This window comes from Oncorhynchus gorbuscha, linkage group LG15, assembly GCF_021184085.1.
Source record: "Oncorhynchus gorbuscha isolate QuinsamMale2020 ecotype Even-year linkage group LG15, OgorEven_v1.0, whole genome shotgun sequence".
Classification (NCBI taxonomy): domain Eukaryota; kingdom Metazoa; phylum Chordata; class Actinopteri; order Salmoniformes; family Salmonidae; genus Oncorhynchus; species Oncorhynchus gorbuscha.
The window spans coordinates 68,076,247-68,096,863 of record NC_060187.1 but is presented as its reverse complement, the minus strand read 5'-3'; the positions used below and the strand labels follow the sequence as shown (position 1 = coordinate 68,096,863).

Here is a 20,617-nt window from a genome sequence, read left to right as displayed (position 1 = left end):
GAGGCCCCTCCCTCTTGTTAGGCTGATCAATGAGGAATGAGGAGCTGTATTCTTCAGATCACTTACTTATGCTCTGCTGCTTCCAACTGACGAAGGAAGATCCACACTCACTCTGAGGTAAGATAACAGATCTCCTCATTCATTCAGAAAAAGACCAGGGGGGATGTATTGTTATCAGCAGGGTAAGATACTGTGTGAGATTACTCATTCTGACCTTTCATATTTAAGCCTATAACCTATAATCTTTTTTTGTTGTTGTTGTGTGTATTGCAATTCATTTGAGTAATTCAATGAAGGTAATGTAATAACGATCAATTAATAATAACGATCAATGAATAATAACAATACGCTTTATTACAATTTTCTATTTTCCTTTGAAGGAATACAGCTTCAAAACATACTATGTTAAGCAAAGCAAATGTTGAACTTTAAGAGATTGACAAAATAACTAGGTAAAGAGGTGCAGAAGGACAGGTTTTGTCTTATTCCAAGCACCACAGAAAGAAACACTGTCTTGGTGTGCATGTTCTCATGGGACTCTTTAACCGTAGCAAGTCGTGAATAAAAACATAGCTGAGATTGTGCCTTGCCTTGGGGCGGAAACTGCTCAGTAGAGACGGAGAAGAGCAAGATGCTTGGGGCACAGTGCCGATAGGTTGGGGGAGGTCAACATCTCACCCTCAGACACTGAAGGCAACATGACACATAGAAAGCAGCGGTGTAATGCATTCTCACTGTTCCCATTGAAAGATTGTTGGTTAGTTAACCTACTGAATTGATATGCATTCTACTTCGGTATACACATTTCTCAGGACAGTTAACACACGGTGGTTTGTATTATCTCCATGCAAGAAGTTGACAACGTGTTCTGCATCTGAATTCATTCAAATCGGTGATTATGTAAACTCTTTCAAAGCAGGTATTTGCTTTGTGTCCTTGATTTTGCATTGACGGTGTATTACCTTTTATTTACCCAGACATCAAAATCTATCATAACAAACAGAAGGGGACAGATCAGACTGGGTGTTCTATTCAGTCGGGTTCCCTGAAGCGTTACAGATTGAGCAATAGAAATGTAATGGTCATTTCAGAGACAGAAGAAATATGCAGCATTTACCGTGAATGCAGTCTCTGCTAATGTGGGAACATTGCCTTTAAATTTCAATCGCGCTGTAACACTGAAGTACTACGATACGGATTGAATAGAGCCCTGGGTATCTACTGCCTGTTAAGAACCAGGCCTATCTACAGTGAATGAGGGTAGTTAGCATAGATGGCATTATAAAGTCCAGGGTGGTGTGTAATTCTTATCTCTATGTAAGAAGGTAAAGTGACTGAAACAAGGATATGTGTTCTGTATCTTAATTCATTCAAATCAGTGATTATATTATGTAAGCTCTTTCAAAACAGGTAGGCCTAATGCTCTGTGACCTCGATTTTGTGTATACTCAATATATTTGTTGTTGACTACTTTGTAGTCATTCTTGGCATGAGGATGCAGTTACACCAGTGGTTACCAAGATGGTCTGAATTAAAAGGTTAAGAATGTAACCTTGCATGAAACTTCATGTCTTTCAGCAGGCAAAAACTTAGAGTTGAGTGTTTTTTGGGGGGGGTGGCCAATATTACCACTACATTACATATCAGATCCCTATGCAATTAGAAAAGCTCTACAGCAGGGTTACTCAACTCTGACCCTACGAGTTCCGGAGCCTGCTGGTTTTCTGTCCTACCTGATCATGAATTACAAGCAACTGGCGTCCCAGGTCTAAATCAGTCCCTGATCAGAAGGGAACAATGACAAAATACAGGGGAACTTGTTTGAGGTCCAGCGTTGAGTTTGAGGGGCCTACAGTATCCTTTTAAGAAACATTATCAAACATCCCTGACAAGGTGTGAAACACATTGGATTACCTCTGAGTTTGTGAAAGGCTTCAGCTCTGGAAATAGCTCCCACAGAGTCTTTCATCTCACAAATGACAACTGTGACCAGTGTGCTTGTTTAGAGAGATAAACAGTCACTTTATGGCTAAACTAGACCACTGACAGTCCTGTAGCTGATGACACAATTCCTAAGTCCCAAATGGCATCCGACTCCCTGTATAGTGCACTCATTTTGATCAGGGCCTGTAGGGCTCTTGTCAAAAGTAATGCACTGTGTAGGGAATAGGGTGCCATTTGGGACATACACAACAGGTGATGACACTGACACACGGAAGAAAGAGATACTAGTGATATAATTGCTGTATTTATCGGCAGTTGCAAGCATGTAATTACTGTGTCATAACCGTTTATAACCACACGTTCTCAAAAAAACAAAACAAAACAAAAAACAGACAGTGCATTTAGCTTATCAACCAGCTTATTATTAGAATCAGGTGTGCTAGATTATAGGGTTGGTGCAGAAACCTGTAGGATGGTTGAGCTCCAGGAACAGGGTTCAGCAGCCCTGCTTATTGCATTGGGGCTTGTTCAGTCTGTGTAAGACCTGGACAACATGATACATGTCAAATGTCAACAGCTAAAACTGTCCTCTGCCCTACAGGAAATGGCTTGCAAGTTTGGGACATATCTAGCTTTCTTCTTTCTCCTGGCAAGTCTGGCTGTCATCATTACAATATCCGTGATCCAGGGTCATAAGCGTGTCTTTGAGTCACGTCTGAAGGTAAAAACAACAACCACATTCCTGATCCTTCTCTGCTCAAATAGCTGTATTGACAGTGTGAAGCATCTGCTAAATGACTCCAATGTAAATGTATTACCTCGTATTTACCCAGACAACAAGACAATCATCACAAGCAGGTGACAGATCAGACTGGGTCTCTACAGCCTGTTTAGGAGTCAGACCAAACTACAGTGAATGGGGGCAGTTAGCATAGATGGCATTATAAAGACCAGGGTGGTGTGTATTCATGGCAGGTCCGTTTTGGGGAAACATTTGCTGCGAGTGGGACACACTCGAAAGGAAGGACGACACTTGACTAGTTGACTGGATACAGCTTTGGGTAACAGGGTTAATACATGATTTCTTATTAATCAAAAGATTACCAACGTTTAATAACTCTGTGAAATGGAAACCAATCACCTTTAGTCCGCACACCAGGTCTATATATGAGAAGGGAAAACTAACTTCAAGACCGCAGGGACTGAGACTCTGAGGTTGGTTCAAAGAGTGTTTGTTTTCTTTCCAAAAAATGTAGCAGTGCTTTATTTAATCTCGCTTGACACAATGGAATGGTACTAATGGAAGTAATCCACAAAAGTGCAAAACCTGTCCATCTACCACTCCAGGACAGGCTCAAACAAACACTCAAAGATAGCAAATACTTGGCCTGTTTTCAACCAAACACTCAAAGAAAGCAAATACTTGGCCTGTTTTCAACCAAACACTCAAAGAAAGCAAATACTTGGCCTGTTTTCAACCAAACACTCAAAGAAAGCAAATACTTGGCCTGTTTTCAACCAAACACTCAAAGAAAGCAAATACTTGGCCTGTTTTCAACCAAACACTCAAAGAAAGCAAATACTTGGCCTGTTTTCAACCAAACACTCAAAGATAGCAAATACTTGGCCTGTTTTCAACCAAACACTCAAAGAAAGCAAATACTTGGCCTGTTTTCAACCAAACACTCAAAGAAAGCAAATACTTGGCCTGTTTTCAACCAAACACTCAAAGAAAGCAAATACTTGGCCTGTTTTCAACCAAACACTCAAAGAAAGCAAATACTTGGCCTGTTTTCAACCAAACACTCAAAGAAAGCAAATACTTGGCCTGTTTTCAACCAAACACTCAAAGAAAGCAAATACTTGGCCTGTTTTCAACCAAACACTCAAAGAAAGCAAATACTTGGCCTGTTTTCAACCAAACACTCAAAGAAAGCAAATACTTGGCCTGTTTTCAACCAAACACTCAAAGAAAGCAAATACTTGGCCTGTTTTCAACCAAACACTCAAAGAAAGCAAATACTTGGCCTGTTTTCAACCAAACACTCAAAGAAAGCAAATACTTGGCCTGTTTTCAACCAAACACTCAAAAGAAAGCAAATACTTGGCCTGTTTTCAACCAAACACTCAAAGAAAGCAAATACTTGGCCTGTTTTCAACCAAACACTCAAAGATAGCAAATACTTGGCCTGTTTTCAACCAAACACTCAAAGAAAGCAAATACTTGGCCTGTTTTCAACCAAACACTCAAAGAAAGCAAATACTTGGCCTGTTTTCAACCAAACACTCAAAGATAGCAAATACTTGGCCTGTTTTCAACCAAACACTCAAAGAAAGCAAATACTTGGCCTGTTTTCAACCAAACACTCAAAGAAAGCAAATACTTGGCCTGTTTTCAACCAAACACTCAAAGAAAGCAAATACTTGGCCTGTTTTCAACCAAACACTCAAAGAAAGCAAATACTTGGCCTGTTTTCAACCAAACACTCAAAGAAAGCAAATACTTGGCCTGTTTTCAACCAAACACTCAAAGAAAGCAAATACTTGGCCTGTTTTCAACCAAACACTCAAAGAAAGCAAATACTTGGCCTGTTTTCAACCAAACACTCAAAGAAAGCAAATACTTGGCCTGTTTTCAACCAAACACTCAAAGAAAGCAAATACTTGGCCTGTTTTCAACCAAACACTCAAAGATATCAAATACTTGGCCTGTTTTCAACCAAACACTCAAAGATAGCAAATACTTGGCCTGTTTTCAACCAAACACTCAAAGATAGCAAATACTTGGCCTGTTTTCAACCAAACACTCAAAGATAGCAAATACTTGGCCTGTTTTCAACCAAACACTCAAAGATAGCAAATACTTGGCCTGTTTTCAACCAAACACTCAAAGATAGCAAATACTTGGCCTGTTTGAATCCAGGTCTGAGTCTGGAATATGCATTATTGCTGCCTTTTTTACTTTATTAGGATCCCCATTAGCCAACACCAATGGCAACAGCTAGTCCTACTGGGGTCTGACACATAACATTTACAATTTACATACATTTAAAAACAATAACATGTAGTGTGCGTATGTGTTTGCATCTATCAGTATATGCCAGTACAAACACACCAAAAATACACACAATCAGTCCTTTTGGACTGATGTGAGGACAAACTTGACCCAGAATCTAGTTCTAGAGGTCAGAGCAAAACATTTCTATGGATTTGTCTTCATGCCTGAGTGAGTGTTTCCTGTGTTTACAGAGTAGCTGCATTTAAAAAAATGTATTCACGTTCTGTCCCTGTTCTCAGCTTTATGGAAGTAATAATCACACCATAATGGAGTGCAATCATTGTGCTTCTAACCAATCAGGAACGGAGTGCAATCATTGTGCTTCTAACCAATCAGGAACGGAGTGCAATCATTGTGCTTCTAACCAATCAGGAACGGAGTGCAATAATTGTGAGGTATTTGATGGACTGTACTTTAGGGGATAGTGGTTGTTTATCATAACATACATTATTGCCTTTCATTACAAAACGATTATGTGCGTGCCACTGCATCATTTCTTCATCTAATAGAATCCTCCTCCTCTTGGACAGCAGTAAAGAGTATGTTTTCACTCCTTAGGTTCAGATCCACTATAGCTGTGTCAATTGACTTTGACCTGTTTCGTTCCTGTTCCTGTTTCGTATGAGTGAAGTAATCCTGCAGCAGGAGGATTTGATTATTCAAAAAAAGAAAAAAGGATCATTTCTAACGGGAAATGAGTTTTGATAGGCGAGAGTAGGCTATCATTTAGGTGTAGCCTATGGTTGCATTTCGGATACACTTGTATATCGTAGTGGAGATCAACGTCTATCTTGTGCTATTAAGCTATATGAAATAAAAGTTGTGTACGGCTGCATTTCAGATACATTTCTGTACATTTGAATGTTGCAGCAGTAGGACCTACAGTAGTAGGACATTTATTCTGTCTGGTGCTTTAGCGTTCGAGTGAGCGAGAGAGAAAGAAGCCTGCAGGTTTTTGGTGAATTAATCATAATCATCATAATCATATCTGCGACAACAAAGTGATCAAATTAAGACAAAACATCTGTATATGAACTAGCATCTTGAATATGTAGTGTGATTTTCCTGCTCTCCTCTGTGTGCAGTATGGCATAGTAATTGACTCAGGCTCCTCCCGCTCTACTGTGCATCTGTATCAATGGCCAGCCGAGAAGCAAAATAACACTGGAGTAGTGAGCCAGACACTCAGATGCATGGTCGCTGGTGAGTCTGCATGTTTTAAACATCTTTTTTATTGACACAACCCTCTTCAGAGGACTAAAGTAACTTTATATTCACAGCTATTTTGTGAAATAGACATTTTACATACATGCTCAGTATTACAAAAACATAAATATTTTGGGGGGATGAACACATTAAATGTGGATACATAGTACTGAGACATATCCGGTGTACATGATAGGGTTTTCCATTATAACTAGGGTTCATTTTAGATGAATGTTGTGATTAGGGTTCATTTTAGATGAATGTTGTGATTTCAACCACACCTGAACCTGTGACCACAACAAGCTACGTGGGGGCAAAACCAGAATAAATTATCTAATGATTCTGTCTCTTCGCAGCTAAAACCTGCAGAGCTGAGATGGTTGTATGCCTCATATACTGTCTGCTGTATAACATTCTGTTGATGACAAGAATGTTGTATAATAATCAACATTTAAAAACGGAGTCTGTATGTTCATATTGAGAGGCAGTGTCACTGGTGAGTCTGCATCATAATGTGATGAACCCGACATTCTCACTCAGGTCACAATCATGTCCTTTTTTTATTGTACTTTATGCCCAATTTCAATCTTGTCTCATCGCTGCAACTCCCCAGTGCGCTCGGGAGGCAAAAGCCTTAGACCACTGCGCCACTCGGGATGGCCTTGTCCCCATCCTTTTTATGAAGATGCCATAATACATTACTTTTTGGAAAGGGACTTGCATGTGAAATGCACTTATCCTCATAGAGCCTTTCAGTACCGTGTGCCACACTCCTTGTTATATCATATGTTTAAGGGCAATTCCGCCACTTTTAAACCTCATATTCATCATCTCCAGCACCAACCAGTGTCTACATATGTGAAAAAGCGTGTTTCTATGATATGTGGTTAAAAAGATCAGAAAGTCCTAAAATAATGCTTCTCTGTGACATCACAGGGTATTATTACAAGTTTAAAAAACTGATTCTCAGAAGCAGCAACCTAAGTTTCTAGACCAATGGAGGGTGTTTTCTTGCTCCCACTTTCACCGTAAATCTCATAGTGTTTGAAAATCACCGTTTTTCACTTTTAATGAAGCCATCGGGTAGAAATGTTTAACTTTATATTTTTTTCTACAAAACTTGAAAATGAGGTTGAAAAGTGGGGGAGTTGCCCTTAAAGCACCTGGTTGAAAACACTATAAACGTAATCCAGTTTTGTCTAGTGATGCAGTCTTGCTAGCTGTCTAGCGCACAATTTGCTTGTAATTTAGTTATTATTTATATATTAGATAATACGTATTGTATGACTCTGAGCTCAGTCTGATTTGATTCCCTAGGCCCTGGTATCTCGGATATGTTAGTTGACAATGCACAGGACCAACAGTCCTGGGCGTCGATCAGAGAATGTATGAACAACATCACAAAAATCGTCCCCGCAGACCAACACAATTCAACCGTCCTCTACCTTGGGGCAACTGCTGGGATGAGACTGCTACAGTGAGTTGTGGGTTTGTCTTCCTCCATTGTGAGCGTACCTCACCAATCTTCTAGGTATGGAGTCCTTTACAGTCTATCTGGCTGACCTATCTCTGTTGTTGCACTTCTGGGAATGGATCCATGGTAGATACAGAAGTAGACGTGTGCATGCGCACACATGCACACACATGCACACACATACTGATCCCACACACAGAATACTAATAGGTTTTACACCATATTTAATCAACCAACTGTAGACCTATTATTGATCTCTAAATTCTCCACTGGACTGGAGATAATATACAACCTCAAAATGTATCTCTCTCTTGATTACAAGTTCACAGAATGAAACCAAATCCAATGAGATCTTAAAGAACCTGCAGAACTACCTCCAATCCCTGCCGTTTAACTTCCAAAACGCCTCCATCATGTCAGGGAAAGAGGAAGGGCTCTACGGATGGATCACCGTCAACTACCTGCTGGGAAACTTCCTGGAGGTACATTACAATTTTACATTAACTTCAAAAACTTGACAATAACTTCAACTACCTGATAGGAAACTTCCTGGAGGTACATTACAATTTTACATTAACTTCAAAACCTTTACAATAACTTTAGAATGACCTAAATAACTCTTAGGCATACTGTATGCATATGTACTGATGTGTGGGGAACTGTCAGTATTGTGTGTAAATGTATGTAGGAACAATGTTTTTGTTCCATTGCTCTTATGTTAATTGTGTGTCGTTCTGTCCTAGAGCTGTTCTTGTCTATTGATGTTCTGTCATGTTTCATGTTTTATGTGGATCCCAGGAAGAGTAACTGCTGCTTCAGCAACAGCTAATGGGGGATCAAAAATAAAGACATACAGAAATAATGGACATTTTAACACAAAATCAATATTGCAGATAGATTGTTGGTTATATCAGTGTAATAATTATATGGCAAGTAGAAATCAAAACTGGATGGTTTTGAAGGGAAATATATTTAAACAAATATATGGGGGATTGGAAATGATGCAGACAATTATTTCCAATCCTCCACATATTTGTTTCTTATTTTTAAAATATATTTTACTTCTTTATTATTTGACCATAACCCTACCACCCCTCCCCTAATTGGAGTTAACTAATGGACGACAATACTTAGGCTTCTACTTCCAGCTTATACATATTATATGCATTTTATGGACGCGGTACAGTTTACATCAGTTACCTTTTATTTGATACATTTTTTACCCTTCAGCTACCTTCAACCCCTCCCATTTATTTCGGAACATCATCCAGTTTTGATTGCGTTGTTTTGTATATCAGTTAATAAACCATGTGCTATGGAATCAACACATCAAACATCCCTTCCCATCTACTTTGCAACCTGTATGGTGCAGCTGTCATTTTCTGTCCTTAAATGGAACTGGCATATTTTTTTTATTGATAAAAAAATAATTTGACCAATTTTGGTCTTCAATGCAGGGTCGACAGAGTTCCTTAGCTTCTACAATGCTTAAAATAAGACTGTTTTGCCGCTCTATATTGAACCTTTTTGAGGACCATGTATGAAGCGAGCCATTGAACCCTTCAAAATAGCAACATTTATTCTAGCAGTGTAGGGTTTTAATCAGAATGCATTTATCATAATACAGTACAGTTCTCATCATTGTTCTTCATAAAGATCATCATTGATTTGCAAACATCAATCTATCCTCTGGTTTGTAGAGAAACATATGGAACATGTGGGTGCGGCCTGCCGGAGGGAGGATGGTGGGCTCCATGGATCTAGGAGGGGCGTCCACCCAGATAGCGTTCACCCTCCCAGATCCCAACGCCCAGGGAACAGACATCGTACGGGTCTCCCTCTATGGCTATGAATACAACATCTACACTCACAGCTTCCTGTGTTATGGGAAGAACGAGGCAGAGAAGAGAGTCCTCGCTGCTTTAGTGAAGGTACTGTGTATAGGAAATCTGGGTTTACTTCAAATAGTATTTGTTTTCTTTCAAATACCTGATTGGTTATGCCTGGAGTGCTAAATGGGCTGGGTTTGGAGTTTTGGGACTATTCCAACAGTAAAGAAAAATAAATACTATGTGAACCCAGAATCTGTTATCATGTCATCCCTCACATTCGTTCCTGGCAGCATTGTCAACATGATGATGATGATGATGATGCTTTTATACTTAGCTAAGTGCCTTTTTTTGTAATTAATGCATCCTTCTGTCTAAGTCCATAACACCCATTAATATCTAATTACCAAATCCTAAGAAATCTGAGGACACCTCATTACCTTGACACTTTACTGTCTCTCGGAGATGAGGCAAAGTGCATTATGGTATTAACCGTATTGATCTGTCCATTTCTATATGGTTTTCTTTGCAAACATGGTCGAAAAGTGTCTGTTTTGCTAGGATGGTAGATAATGCATGCACAACTGAAGACAGCCATTTTGAGGAGACAATGTAAATAGTGGTCCCTCTTTACTTATGGTTGTTCTTGTACCTGTGTAGCCTAGCAACGCTGTAATTACTACAGTAGACAAGAGGTTCAATCTCAGCTATTGATCATTTGGATTCCTTCTTCATGAATGTTCAAGTGACATACTGTAAATACTTTTACTGTGCTCTCTTTGTCTCACTGATCAGAACTCTGAGAACGCTACACATGTGACCAACCCCTGCTTCAATCTTGGTTACAACATGACTGTGTCGGCTGAGTCCATCTTTGGGACTGAGTGCATAGAGACGCCTGCCGACTACGATCCCAAACAGATGATCACCCTGAAGGGATCTTCAGACAACGGAGCCTGTAGGGACGTGGTGAAATCCATATTTGACCTGACCTGCACGAAGAACTGTTCCTTTGACGCAGTCTACCAACCATCCGTGGGACCCGGGGACTTTCTGGTACAGACAGACAGACACAAACACAAACACAGACAGACAGACAGACAGACAGACAGACAGACAGACAGACAGACAGACAGACAGACAGACAGACAGACAGACAGACAGACAGACAGACAGACAGACAGACAGACAGACAGACAGACAGACAGACAGACAGACAGACAGACAGACAGACAGACAGACAGACAGACAGACAGACAGACAGACAGACAGACAGACAGACAGACAGACAGACAGACAGACAGACAGACAGACAGACAGACAGACAGACAGACATGCTGTATATATAGGGCATATTCTGCAGTTATCTAATAAATATTGTGTCTGTCTGAGCTCCTAACCCATGTTCCCTCCCTTAGGCCTATGCTGGGTTCTTCTACACTGCTCAGGCTGTCGAGCTGAAAGGCATTTCACAACTGGACCAGTGGAACTCCTCTACCTGGGAATTCTGCTCCTGGGACTGGCCCACCGTGAGTCCATGTTGTTATTGTAGTTGTTGGTGGTGGTGGTAGTGGTCACTGCTCCATGGACTGGCCCACTGTGAGCCCTTTTACACTGACAGCTACTGATGTAGCATCTTAATTTGAGCCAGTGTGCTACAGCAGGAAAATAATCCTGCAGCATCAGGAAATGTGAATTATTAAGTCTGAAATTTCAAAGTGGAAATGACAAACTTTAGAATACACTACAAAATACACTTCAAGTTTTTCAGCAATGAAAGAGTGATCAAATTAAGATCCTACATCTGTATAGCAATTTTCACATTTATAGCTGTGACAGAGAAAGGGAAGAGCATGACATTAGCTAAAATAGGGGTAAGCGTAGAAGTAAAATATGAGTAAATAGTTGTTCTATTTAATGATGTGGTGTAAGCATACTCCACCTGAGAAAAGGTGACCATGCATTCCATGACTATTGGGATCTGTTGGTATATAAAAAAGTGGACAACAGGTCAACTGTACTGTGCCATCTGAGGTTAGTTTATGAGGACCTTTCCTGGGTGGTGTTTTAAATGGAACTACTGTACACACAGACAACAGATGCATTGTTTGTAAGACAGGGGTGCTGCCCAACCATTTTCTAGGCTATTGCAATGTATTATTAGAAATGTATCGTTTGAAGAAATTATTAGAGAATTGCCTCAACACATGGAAAATGTAATGGATAGACAAATGGAATGTTTGTTTGTTTTTCTTCTTTTTTTTAGCTCAAGCTAAAAAAGCACTGGATTGCTGAAAAATACAGAAAGTCCTATTGCTATTCAGCACATTACGTCCAGACATTACTTGTAAATGGCTACAAGTTCAATAAAGACACTTGGAAACACATTGACTTCCAAAAACAGGTAGGTGTGGCAGAATACAGCCAGGTACCTTGGAGGATCCAAATCAAAGTGCAAAAATTGTCATAGTTTGTAGTTACGTATGTTTTCAGGGTCATATACTGTACTGCAAAAAGAGAAACAAACAAGTAGAGAGTGACTCATTCCATTGGAAACCAATATAAATGTTGGGTATACTATTATTAACAGAGGCCAAGATCTTGACAAGGAAGCGGTTAGAATCGTTTCCTATGCCCCCCAGGAAATGGAACTTGTGATGGAAGTCCAGACTGGAACTTCCAGCTGAAGTCTTTCAGTCTGTTAGACTCAATGAAGTGTAACATGAAGTATTTCTTTCAAAATCAAGCACAATACAGACTGGTTACAGTAGCTTGTTTGACATTATGAAAAATGGGGGATTTGTCCCCCAAGATGATGATTCTCTGTTTTTCATTCGTACAAACAAGCGAGCTACTGTCTCTCTGTCCTTTGTGTTTTGAGTGTCAGGAGAAATTGATGCCCTTCGTCCCATCATCAGAGGGGGTTGAAAGACATGACTTCTTCAGTGGAAGGAAAGACAGATTTTTGAGTCATTTTCCCCCTGGGGGGCATAGTTTTCCTCAATTATTTATAAACGGCAAACATTCTTCTAACTTGTAATGTTCGTTATGCATTGTTGTCTTTCAGCCTTTTCCAGTAGACTATTGATGTTAAAAAAGCAGCCAGGTCACCCTTGATACAAGTCAGTATTCAACGTTCATCCATGTCTCAGGACGTCGGGAGATGATGTGGAAACCGGCCACTAGGGGCAACAGTGAGGCTGCTACTTTCAATTAGGTTTCGGTTTTGCTAGGGTGTTGTGAACAGGAATGGCAGATGGGCATAAGTATCTATAACTTCGAAATTTGACTTTTGAGAAACATGGATGATTCTAATTCTGATGTGAGACTGTGAGGGCTTGTAGCAAAAAATATATGATAGAGGATACCAGAATTGGGAAAAGGGTCAGGATTTCTGAACTCCAAATCGACCACTCGCGCCTACTCTCCTGCCACTCATGTAGATCAGAGAGGATTGGATAGGTGGAATCAGTAAGGAGATATTTCCACCTAGCCAATCAGAAGGTAATATGAAGATATTGACATAATTCTTATACTGTATCCATTCAATCCTATCAGATTGAATGTAGTGCCTAGGATGTAGAGGCTAGGTGACAATTTGGAATTGAGCAATGACCTGTTTTAAGTCTGTTCGTCCCATAAATATTTTTTATCCCATAGGCTGGGGTGTAGGAGATAGTGTTTTATAGGTGTGGCAGTGAAGGGTTTGAGATTTTGCAAAGGTGGGTTTAAGCTTCTTCAACTAAATAAACAGAGGCAATGCATTCCATGACTACTGGGACTACTGTAAGTATTTAACTAAGGAGAACAGATCAGTTGTGCTGAACCATCTGGGGTTAATTTATGGGGATGGCAGGTAGCCTAGTGGTTAGAATGTTGGGATTGAATCCCTGAGCTGACAAGGTAAAAATTTGTTGTAGTACCCCTGAGCAAAGCAGTTAACCCATTGTTCTCCGGGCGCCAAAGACCTGGATGTTGATTAAGGCAGCCCCCCACACCTCTCTGATTCAGAGGTTGGGCTAAATGCGAAAGACACATTTCAGTTGAATATATTCAGTTGGACAAGGTAGGTATCTCCTCTTCACTCTGTTTTGTCTGTCCCCTAGGTTATAGAGGACAGTGGTATTCAAAGGTGGTGTTGACAAGTTAAAAATTAAGAGTACATTCTATTTTATGGGACAATATACAAACTTTTTTAAGAAAGATCACTTGAAACCTATAATTTTATTGAATAAATGTATTTTATGAATTGAAGGTTATTTGGTGATGTGAAAATCAAAACGTACCGATTTTAAGGTTGTATCGTTAGATTTGGGGTAGAGTGGGATCGCCATAATTTCTAACGAAAAAAAATGGGGCACCCAGAAATTCATGTGGAAGAAAAGGAGTCCCATGGAAAAAGTTTGAATAACATTGGTGTAGGGGTTAGGGGTTAGTAGTCTGTTTTAAGTGAGTTTGTCTTTCTTCATGCAGTCTTGTCCATCTCCTATGGTGTAATCTCTTGTAGGCAGACAACATAAACGTTATGTTTAAACATGGACATTGATGGCTAACGAACACAAATAGTTCCGGTGCTTAGGTTTTTCATCACTGGTTATTTGGACAAATCATGATATTGCAGGTGTTAGCATCTTTGGAATTTCAAAAGGTGAGAGGACATTCAGAGGGGACATTTAGCCAATAGATTTGCCCGTAACATGCAAAAAGAGAGAGTGGAGCTCCTCTTTCTGGTTCCGGTCCTTTTTTTTATCATCTTTTCATTTCTTTGTATGGGACCCAGAACTTAATCGAGAAGCTGACCAAATAATTTAGTTTTGTGCTAACCCGAGATTAACTAGGGTGTAGAGCAGGGAAGACTAAACTGGGACCTGTGGGCCAACGTTTGGTTTGACCCGCCAGAATATATATCTTTCTTTGGGGGGGGGGGGGGGGGGGGGGCTTAGTCAGAGTTAGAAAAGTAAAATACTCAAGGTGCAATTTCCAAATTTGTTAGTGCATTAGCAGTCTACAGTTCTACTATTAATCATCGCCAAATTACAGTCCAGGCACGCAGGGCATGTGCCCACGAGCCCTGACCGCTAAGGGGCCCACATTGATTTTGTTAGTCACTCAGAAAACATATTAACATGGCATAAGTCATAGTAAAATGTGTAGAATGGCAGGAAATTCACTTTAAAACTGCAACAACAACAAACAAACAAAAGCATGGCAAAATGTGTAGAATTTCAGGATATTACCTTTGAAACTGCAACATTTTCTCACAGTCGTATGGAAACATGAGTAGAATTGCACAGAATTGACTTTAACATTGCAAGAAACAAAAACAAAATAATACCAAGACAGGGGGGCACTAAAATGTTTTGCCCACGAGGTGGGTGGGCCTCCCATCCAAATCTCGATTAGGGCCCCCAAAATGGTGCTTCATATAAACTTGGTAGCAGTTTCTGTGCCACAACGGTTACTTTGTTTCGTTCATCTTTAATACTGGTCATAAGAATGTGTTGATAGGCGTCAAGTTATATGGCTACAATTTGATTAATGTTTGAAGTGTGATTTTAGGAGCGCTTATTAAAAAGTTATTGTTTAAATACCCTAAAAAACTACTGTTTACCTTTTATCTTTCAAAATAGATAATGTCTATTTGTTCGGCCTGTGGCCCACCACTCCGATTATATTTTGGCCCACCAAGCCCAAACGTTTGTTCACCTCGTGTAGGGGCTATGGTGTAGAGCAGGGATTCCCAAACATTTTTGGCCTGTGATCCCATTTTGATATCAATAAAATGTTTGCCACCCCACCATGCAAAACAAGTGATGTAATCAACTGCGAATATTAACATTTTAAATTGGTGCCATGACACTTTATTACAAATGAGTCTGTCTGTCCTCAAACAATTCTGTCTGTCTGTCTTTGTCAATTCTCTACTGTGTGGTGTGCCCCCGAGGGGTCGGCAGGGGGGCGCGAGGGTAAAATGATCTGAGTGAAAAGGTCTGGGAACCCCTGTTCCACAGGTGTACAGGCTCATGGTCTATTTTAAGTGAGTGTCTGTCTGTCTGTCTCTCCTCACGCTGTCTCTCTGTCCCCTCCAGGTACATAACACAAATATAGGCTGGAGTCTGGGCTACATGCTACATACATCCAACATGATCCCTGCTGAGGCCGAGCTGGTGCATCTGCCCATGGCCAACTCTGTGTTCGGTGGCCTCCTCTTCCTCTTCACCGCCCTCACCATCGTCAGTGTCATGTTCCTGATCATCAAGGCTGTGCGTGCCTGCTACTGACCCACACTAGAGGGCAGAGTGTTCAAATTACAGTTAAACCTAGAGTTACAGTAACTTTCCCAAAATGTGTTTTTTCCAGAAATTTGTTTTGGGAGATTCCTGGAATCAGGAGGGAATGGAATCCTCCAACCAGGATTTCTAAAACAAATGTAATTTTGGGAAAGTTACAGAATATGTACAGCCCTAGTTAAACCCGATGGAGGAAAGTGCTTCTGGTCCCACCCAGACACAGTTACAGCAGGCAACAATAGAACACTGACAGGTGCAAGGTATTATCACCAGATATTGTCATCATCAGTTAAAGAGATTTAACAGGATCTTAAAGCCCACATAGAGTCTTATTCATTTTATTTTTAAATCATCACTATATGTTTAATAAATCACTGTGTGTGTTTATTTCATGAAAATAACTCCAAATATATTTGTTATTATTTATTTAGAGCTTCCTTTACATTTGAAATGCTCAGTCTGATCATGTGGGTGTGTTGAAATAAATGTAAATATGTTTACATACACAGCCCTGATTGGCAAATAGGATCATCTAGACTCTAGACTAGAGCCTACCCCGCTTACACCTTCAAAGTAGGATGATACATATGCTAATAAAAGTTGACTGGTCATTGATCAAAATAATCAGATCAGATTGTGATGTCATACTATGGGCCAAACACTCCCTTCCAACTGAACAGTGTTGTTTTGACCTCATACTGAAAAACGGGAAATCACGTTTTGACTGCACTGCCTCTTTAAGCACTTACAAATGCATAACATATTGTACAATTTGTAATGTATCATATTCATTGCAGGGGTACTTTCAAAACCACTGGCTGAAATTATACAAAACATAATAATGTATCTTAAGCTGTTTAAAGGATCTCTATTCCATGTGCTTGTTTGAGTGTTTTCAGTGAGAATATACACTTGAGGGTCAGTAATGCATTATAAGATCTTGTTCGCTGCTTTAGGCTCATCCCAAACAGACGAATGAGATAATTCTAAGATATTCAGTGACTTCAAATGCTCAATTGGTCTTTAAAGTAAAAATAAAAGAGAAGTATTAATTGCATAATGAACTGCTGAGCAAAATTGATCGCTGTGTGCACTAAGTCATCGGCTATACAGTACTGTAGATCACGAGGTTGAATGAAGGTTGAAGGTAGCATGGAAAACACCTGAATTGACTACAATCTCTTTATTACATATTTTGCTGGATGGCATGGCATTATCGGTTATGTGATCATCTACCTCCGAGATCTTGCATGTTTCTCGTCTGATGTACTATATCAGCAAATCCTTGTCATACAGTCATTTTTTTTGTTGGTTGAATGTTCCATATTAACAATAAACTGAACATCACCCATGATGTTATCATCTCCAGACTCCAGCAAGTTATATCGGTTTCCTCCCTCTTCTTTACCTTACCTAGCCTACTTCCCCCTGTAGCCTTTGGGTATGTGTTCTGATTCTCCACAATTGCATGCACTTGTACTTTCCCCTTCAGACCGGTGGAGAATTGGGATGCATTTTCCTTTTTTCTCCGTTTTTGACTGCAATTCAATATGCTCTAGGTCAGTAGCTACCAGAAGGGGGCAGTCCTTGGCCATAAAGATTTACTAGCGAGCCAAGAATTGACATCCTTTGTCTGTTGTGTTTTAATCCGTTCATGGTTGAAAAGCACCTCATCTTCAGAGAAATGTAACAGTTTGTTCTTCATCTCTGAAGAGGATAGAACCATATGGGCCAGTTTCCCAGACACAGATCAAGCCTAATGCTAGACTACACATCACTTTCAATGGAGATTAGGTCTATCTGTTGAGCATGTTTTTTAGTCCAAGACTAGGCCTAACATTTGTCCCAAAAAATAGCTCTATGTGTTATTAGTTAAGATTATAGACCTAGTTGGTAAGGGGTATCTGTTAGATCTGTCCCCTGTGACTCCAATGCCAGTGGATGGATAGTCAGCCTGGTACTTTACAATTCAAGCACACTTCAAAGTGGATACAAAGCAACATTAATTCGTTTTTATGGGTCTGGTTCTTATAATTTATTGCTCTCATCCATCAAGGCTATGTGCGTGTCTGTTATTTAAATTAGGCTTCATGACTCATTTAAAAACGTGCTCTGCAATTGCAAGGCGCCTGTATCCAATATATGGACAGCTAGACCACGCAAGCGCTGCGCGGGCAGGCCGACTGCTCTCAAGCGCATTTCTAGAGTCTACCAAATACCCATCTAGTCCCAGAAAGAGGACTTTTACTGTGAAATAAACTTTCCAAAACGCACGGGTCCCTCGGGAGTGAGGGCTGCTTTTAAAATGCCTTTGCTCCACTTTGCGCTAAAGCAAAACTGTAGGTTGGGATTTCTTCTGGAGAAGTAGGCTACCACAAAAGTGTGAAGCCACTGAAACGTACTGGAGACTACTTAAGTATTGTGATTTGCGAGATGTATTGTTACCTTTATTAATGCCAAGGTACCCTACAATAATGACAACCGCAATGTAGCCTGTAGATGGAGATGAAACATAGCTCAAAAGTGAGAGTATATGGAAAAAGCATTGTGGAGGGGCTTGGAGACTTTATGCACGCTGCATCTTCAGAACCAATGCTGTCCAGTCTTCAATACAGTTTGTGTAACCATATCTACATGGCGTCACCGGACGTGTTTGCACTATAGTAAAGGCTGTAAACGTTCCTTGTGGAATGCACCCGGTTGGGGAAAACGATGGTAAGTGTGGTTCATGTTTCCTTAAATCAGAATTCTCCTTTTGCTGCCCGATAGCACAATTTCAAACTTTTGTTTTGGCTATGCATCCACGTGAAGGTGCTGAATTTGCATACTCTTGCTGCAATTATGTTTATTCTGTTCTCGATAAAGTTGCAGAATAGCGAACTTCCAAACTGTTTGGCTAAAACAGCTAAATCAATTCTATCTGTAGGCTACACTATCGCCGAAATGATTTATGTGCCTTTATTTCATGTGATACGGAATTGTAATCCAATTTAGCCTGAAGGAAAAGAAGCAAGAAAGTTGTCAGCTCAGAGCATTTGTTATTGTTCACATTTTGACACATCAGCATTAAGAGCTGACTTCCACTATCCATTCTGTCTGTTGTGCACTGACTCCTGATCGTTTGTGAAGTGTCATTACTTATGGTAAAAGTAAAGTATCAGTAGAATGAGTGGAGAAACTAGAAGTAATAAACGTTAATATTCTGATTATCTTGCATGTTGAGAAAGCATGAGAATGTATGATATTAATCTGATAGAAAATTATATGTTCATTCCTTACAAATATTCAAGTTGATAGTAAACCCACTTACAGAAAAAGTTTTAGTCAAAACACTCTTTCGACTGGGTGATCAGGAATCAAGTCTCCCAGTTCCACCAGCCAGTCCTTGCAGTCTCATATTTTCTTAATTGATTCCATACATGTAGACAGGAGACCCTGGTTTGAACAGCTCCATGGAATCCAACAATAACTCCATCTTCTCATCTATTGGACCTTAAATGAAGCATATTGTGTCATGGATTTTACAACCTGTTAGTTATTGTGTTCTTTTTATAATTTGAGGAGCACTACTTCACTCCTGGCAACAACAACTAAAAGTGTTTGGCACCTTAGACTGTATTTGAATAGTGATCAGCTCCATCTGCATGCAATGTGCAATGTGCTCAGCCAGCTCAAGTGAGGTAGAGAGAGGCATCTTTTCTCTTCAAACACAAGCATGCACTGACTACACCCTCACCCTCAAGTCTGCCTCAAGTCATTCAAGGGGCCCCATTGGAATTCACTGCTGTGCTCAGGCACACAAAAAAACTCAAACCCCACAGGATATCGGTTAGACACAGGGCAGTGTGAGTGCCGTCCATCCATGGTTGTATTCTCAGCTGGGATTTCAGTTCCTGGGTTTGCTTTGAAAGTGAAAGCAGCACCGTAACTTTGTGCACTTAAAGGGAAGGCCAACCGTTGTCAAATAGCATATTCCAGGCAGTAGGTCTCGACGCAGAGCAGTCCAAATAATCCCATGGTTCCTGTCTCAGACAGGATGGAGTGCTTGTCTCAATGCATTATGAATGACCCATGTAATATTGGCTTCCAAGTAAATCTGTTAGGAGGACAGGACTCCACACCACTGCAGTTCAGGGGGACAAAACAACGCCCTCTTTACATTAGGTTTCCCTTATGCCATAGACTAAAGATAAGGTTAAGTACTTAAAATGATTGAATTGTGATGAAAAGACTGGAGTCAAATACAGTTTCATATTAGTCCTAAACTGGTTCTACAATAGGCCTACCTGTGGATCTCTTTATATGTTCTAGTAGGACTGCGTGAAGTAGGCTAAATTACCATCCAAACACTGGCGTCGGAACTTTTGTAACTCACACACTTTTCATCTGGGTTTTAGTGTGTGTGTGTGTGTGTGTGTGTGTGTGTGTGTGTGTGTGTGTGTGTGTGTGTGTGTGTGTGTGTGTGTGTGTGTGTGTGTGTGTGTGTGTGTGTGTGTGTGCGTGCGTGCGTGCGTGCGTGCGTGCGTGCGTGCGTGTGTGTGATCAGTGCAACCTATACACATATACACTTTCATAGGTTTCAGTGTGCACTGTGCAGGAATTCTACCTCGTGAGCATATTCACTAGGAAGAAAGGAACATGTCATAACAGCTCTGAGATCTGGCTACAAGCTCCTGTTTTATGAGGCCTGATGGGTTTGGAGCGTCTTTACATCTCCCAGAGAGCATTAGGGGAAAGATGGCTCCTGGTAAAAGGTTGGTGGTTAGATTAGTCCGGTGATGTGGCTGCAGGACTGTGTGTGATACTAAGGTTTCCA

At 40.3% G+C, this 20,617-nt stretch overlaps 2 protein-coding genes across 4 annotated transcripts in view; both read left to right on the top strand.

Moving 5' to 3' along the window:
• The first annotated feature begins 37 nt into the window (after positions 1 to 37).
• LOC123996322 (ectonucleoside triphosphate diphosphohydrolase 3-like) lies at positions 38 to 17,165 on the top strand. 3 transcript variants are annotated; one of them, XM_046299677.1, is made up of 10 exons: positions 38 to 117; positions 2,546 to 2,665; positions 6,088 to 6,205; positions 7,526 to 7,685; positions 8,005 to 8,164; positions 9,383 to 9,613; positions 10,307 to 10,567; positions 10,930 to 11,040; positions 11,778 to 11,915; positions 15,601 to 17,165. In XM_046299677.1, the coding sequence occupies exons 2-10, from the start codon at positions 2,549 to 2,551 to the stop codon at positions 15,790 to 15,792; spliced, it is 1,488 nt and encodes a 495-aa protein (XP_046155633.1). In that variant the 5' UTR covers positions 38 to 117; positions 2,546 to 2,548; the 3' UTR covers positions 15,793 to 17,165. The 3 variants fall into 3 exon arrangements, with proteins under 3 accessions (XP_046155633.1, XP_046155634.1, XP_046155635.1); XM_046299678.1 differs by having other exon boundaries at positions 117 to 182; XM_046299679.1 differs by lacking the exons at positions 38 to 117; positions 6,088 to 6,205 and having other exon boundaries at positions 2,556 to 2,665.
• An 839-nt stretch (positions 17,166 to 18,004) lies between these two features.
• The window catches only part of LOC123997409 (Golgi-associated kinase 1A-like), a 26,665-nt gene continuing 24,052 nt past the window's right edge, over positions 18,005 to 20,617 (top strand). The window contains exon 1 of the mRNA XM_046301601.1: positions 18,005 to 18,516. Coding sequence (XP_046157557.1) covers positions 18,514 to 18,516 — 3 coding nt within the window. The 5' untranslated portion in view covers positions 18,005 to 18,513. The remainder of the gene's footprint in view (positions 18,517 to 20,617) is intronic.

Coding starts and splice junctions, on each gene's coding strand:
- LOC123996322 (XM_046299677.1), top strand. CDS start 2,549: ATGGCTTGCAAGTTTGGGACATATCTAGCTTTCTTCTTTCTCCTGGCA. Junction 8,165..9,382: donor TGCTGGGAAACTTCCTGGAG/GTACATTACAAT, acceptor TCTGGTTTGTAG/AGAAACATATGGAACATGTG. Junction 9,614..10,306: donor TCCTCGCTGCTTTAGTGAAG/GTACTGTGTATA, acceptor CTCACTGATCAG/AACTCTGAGAACGCTACACA.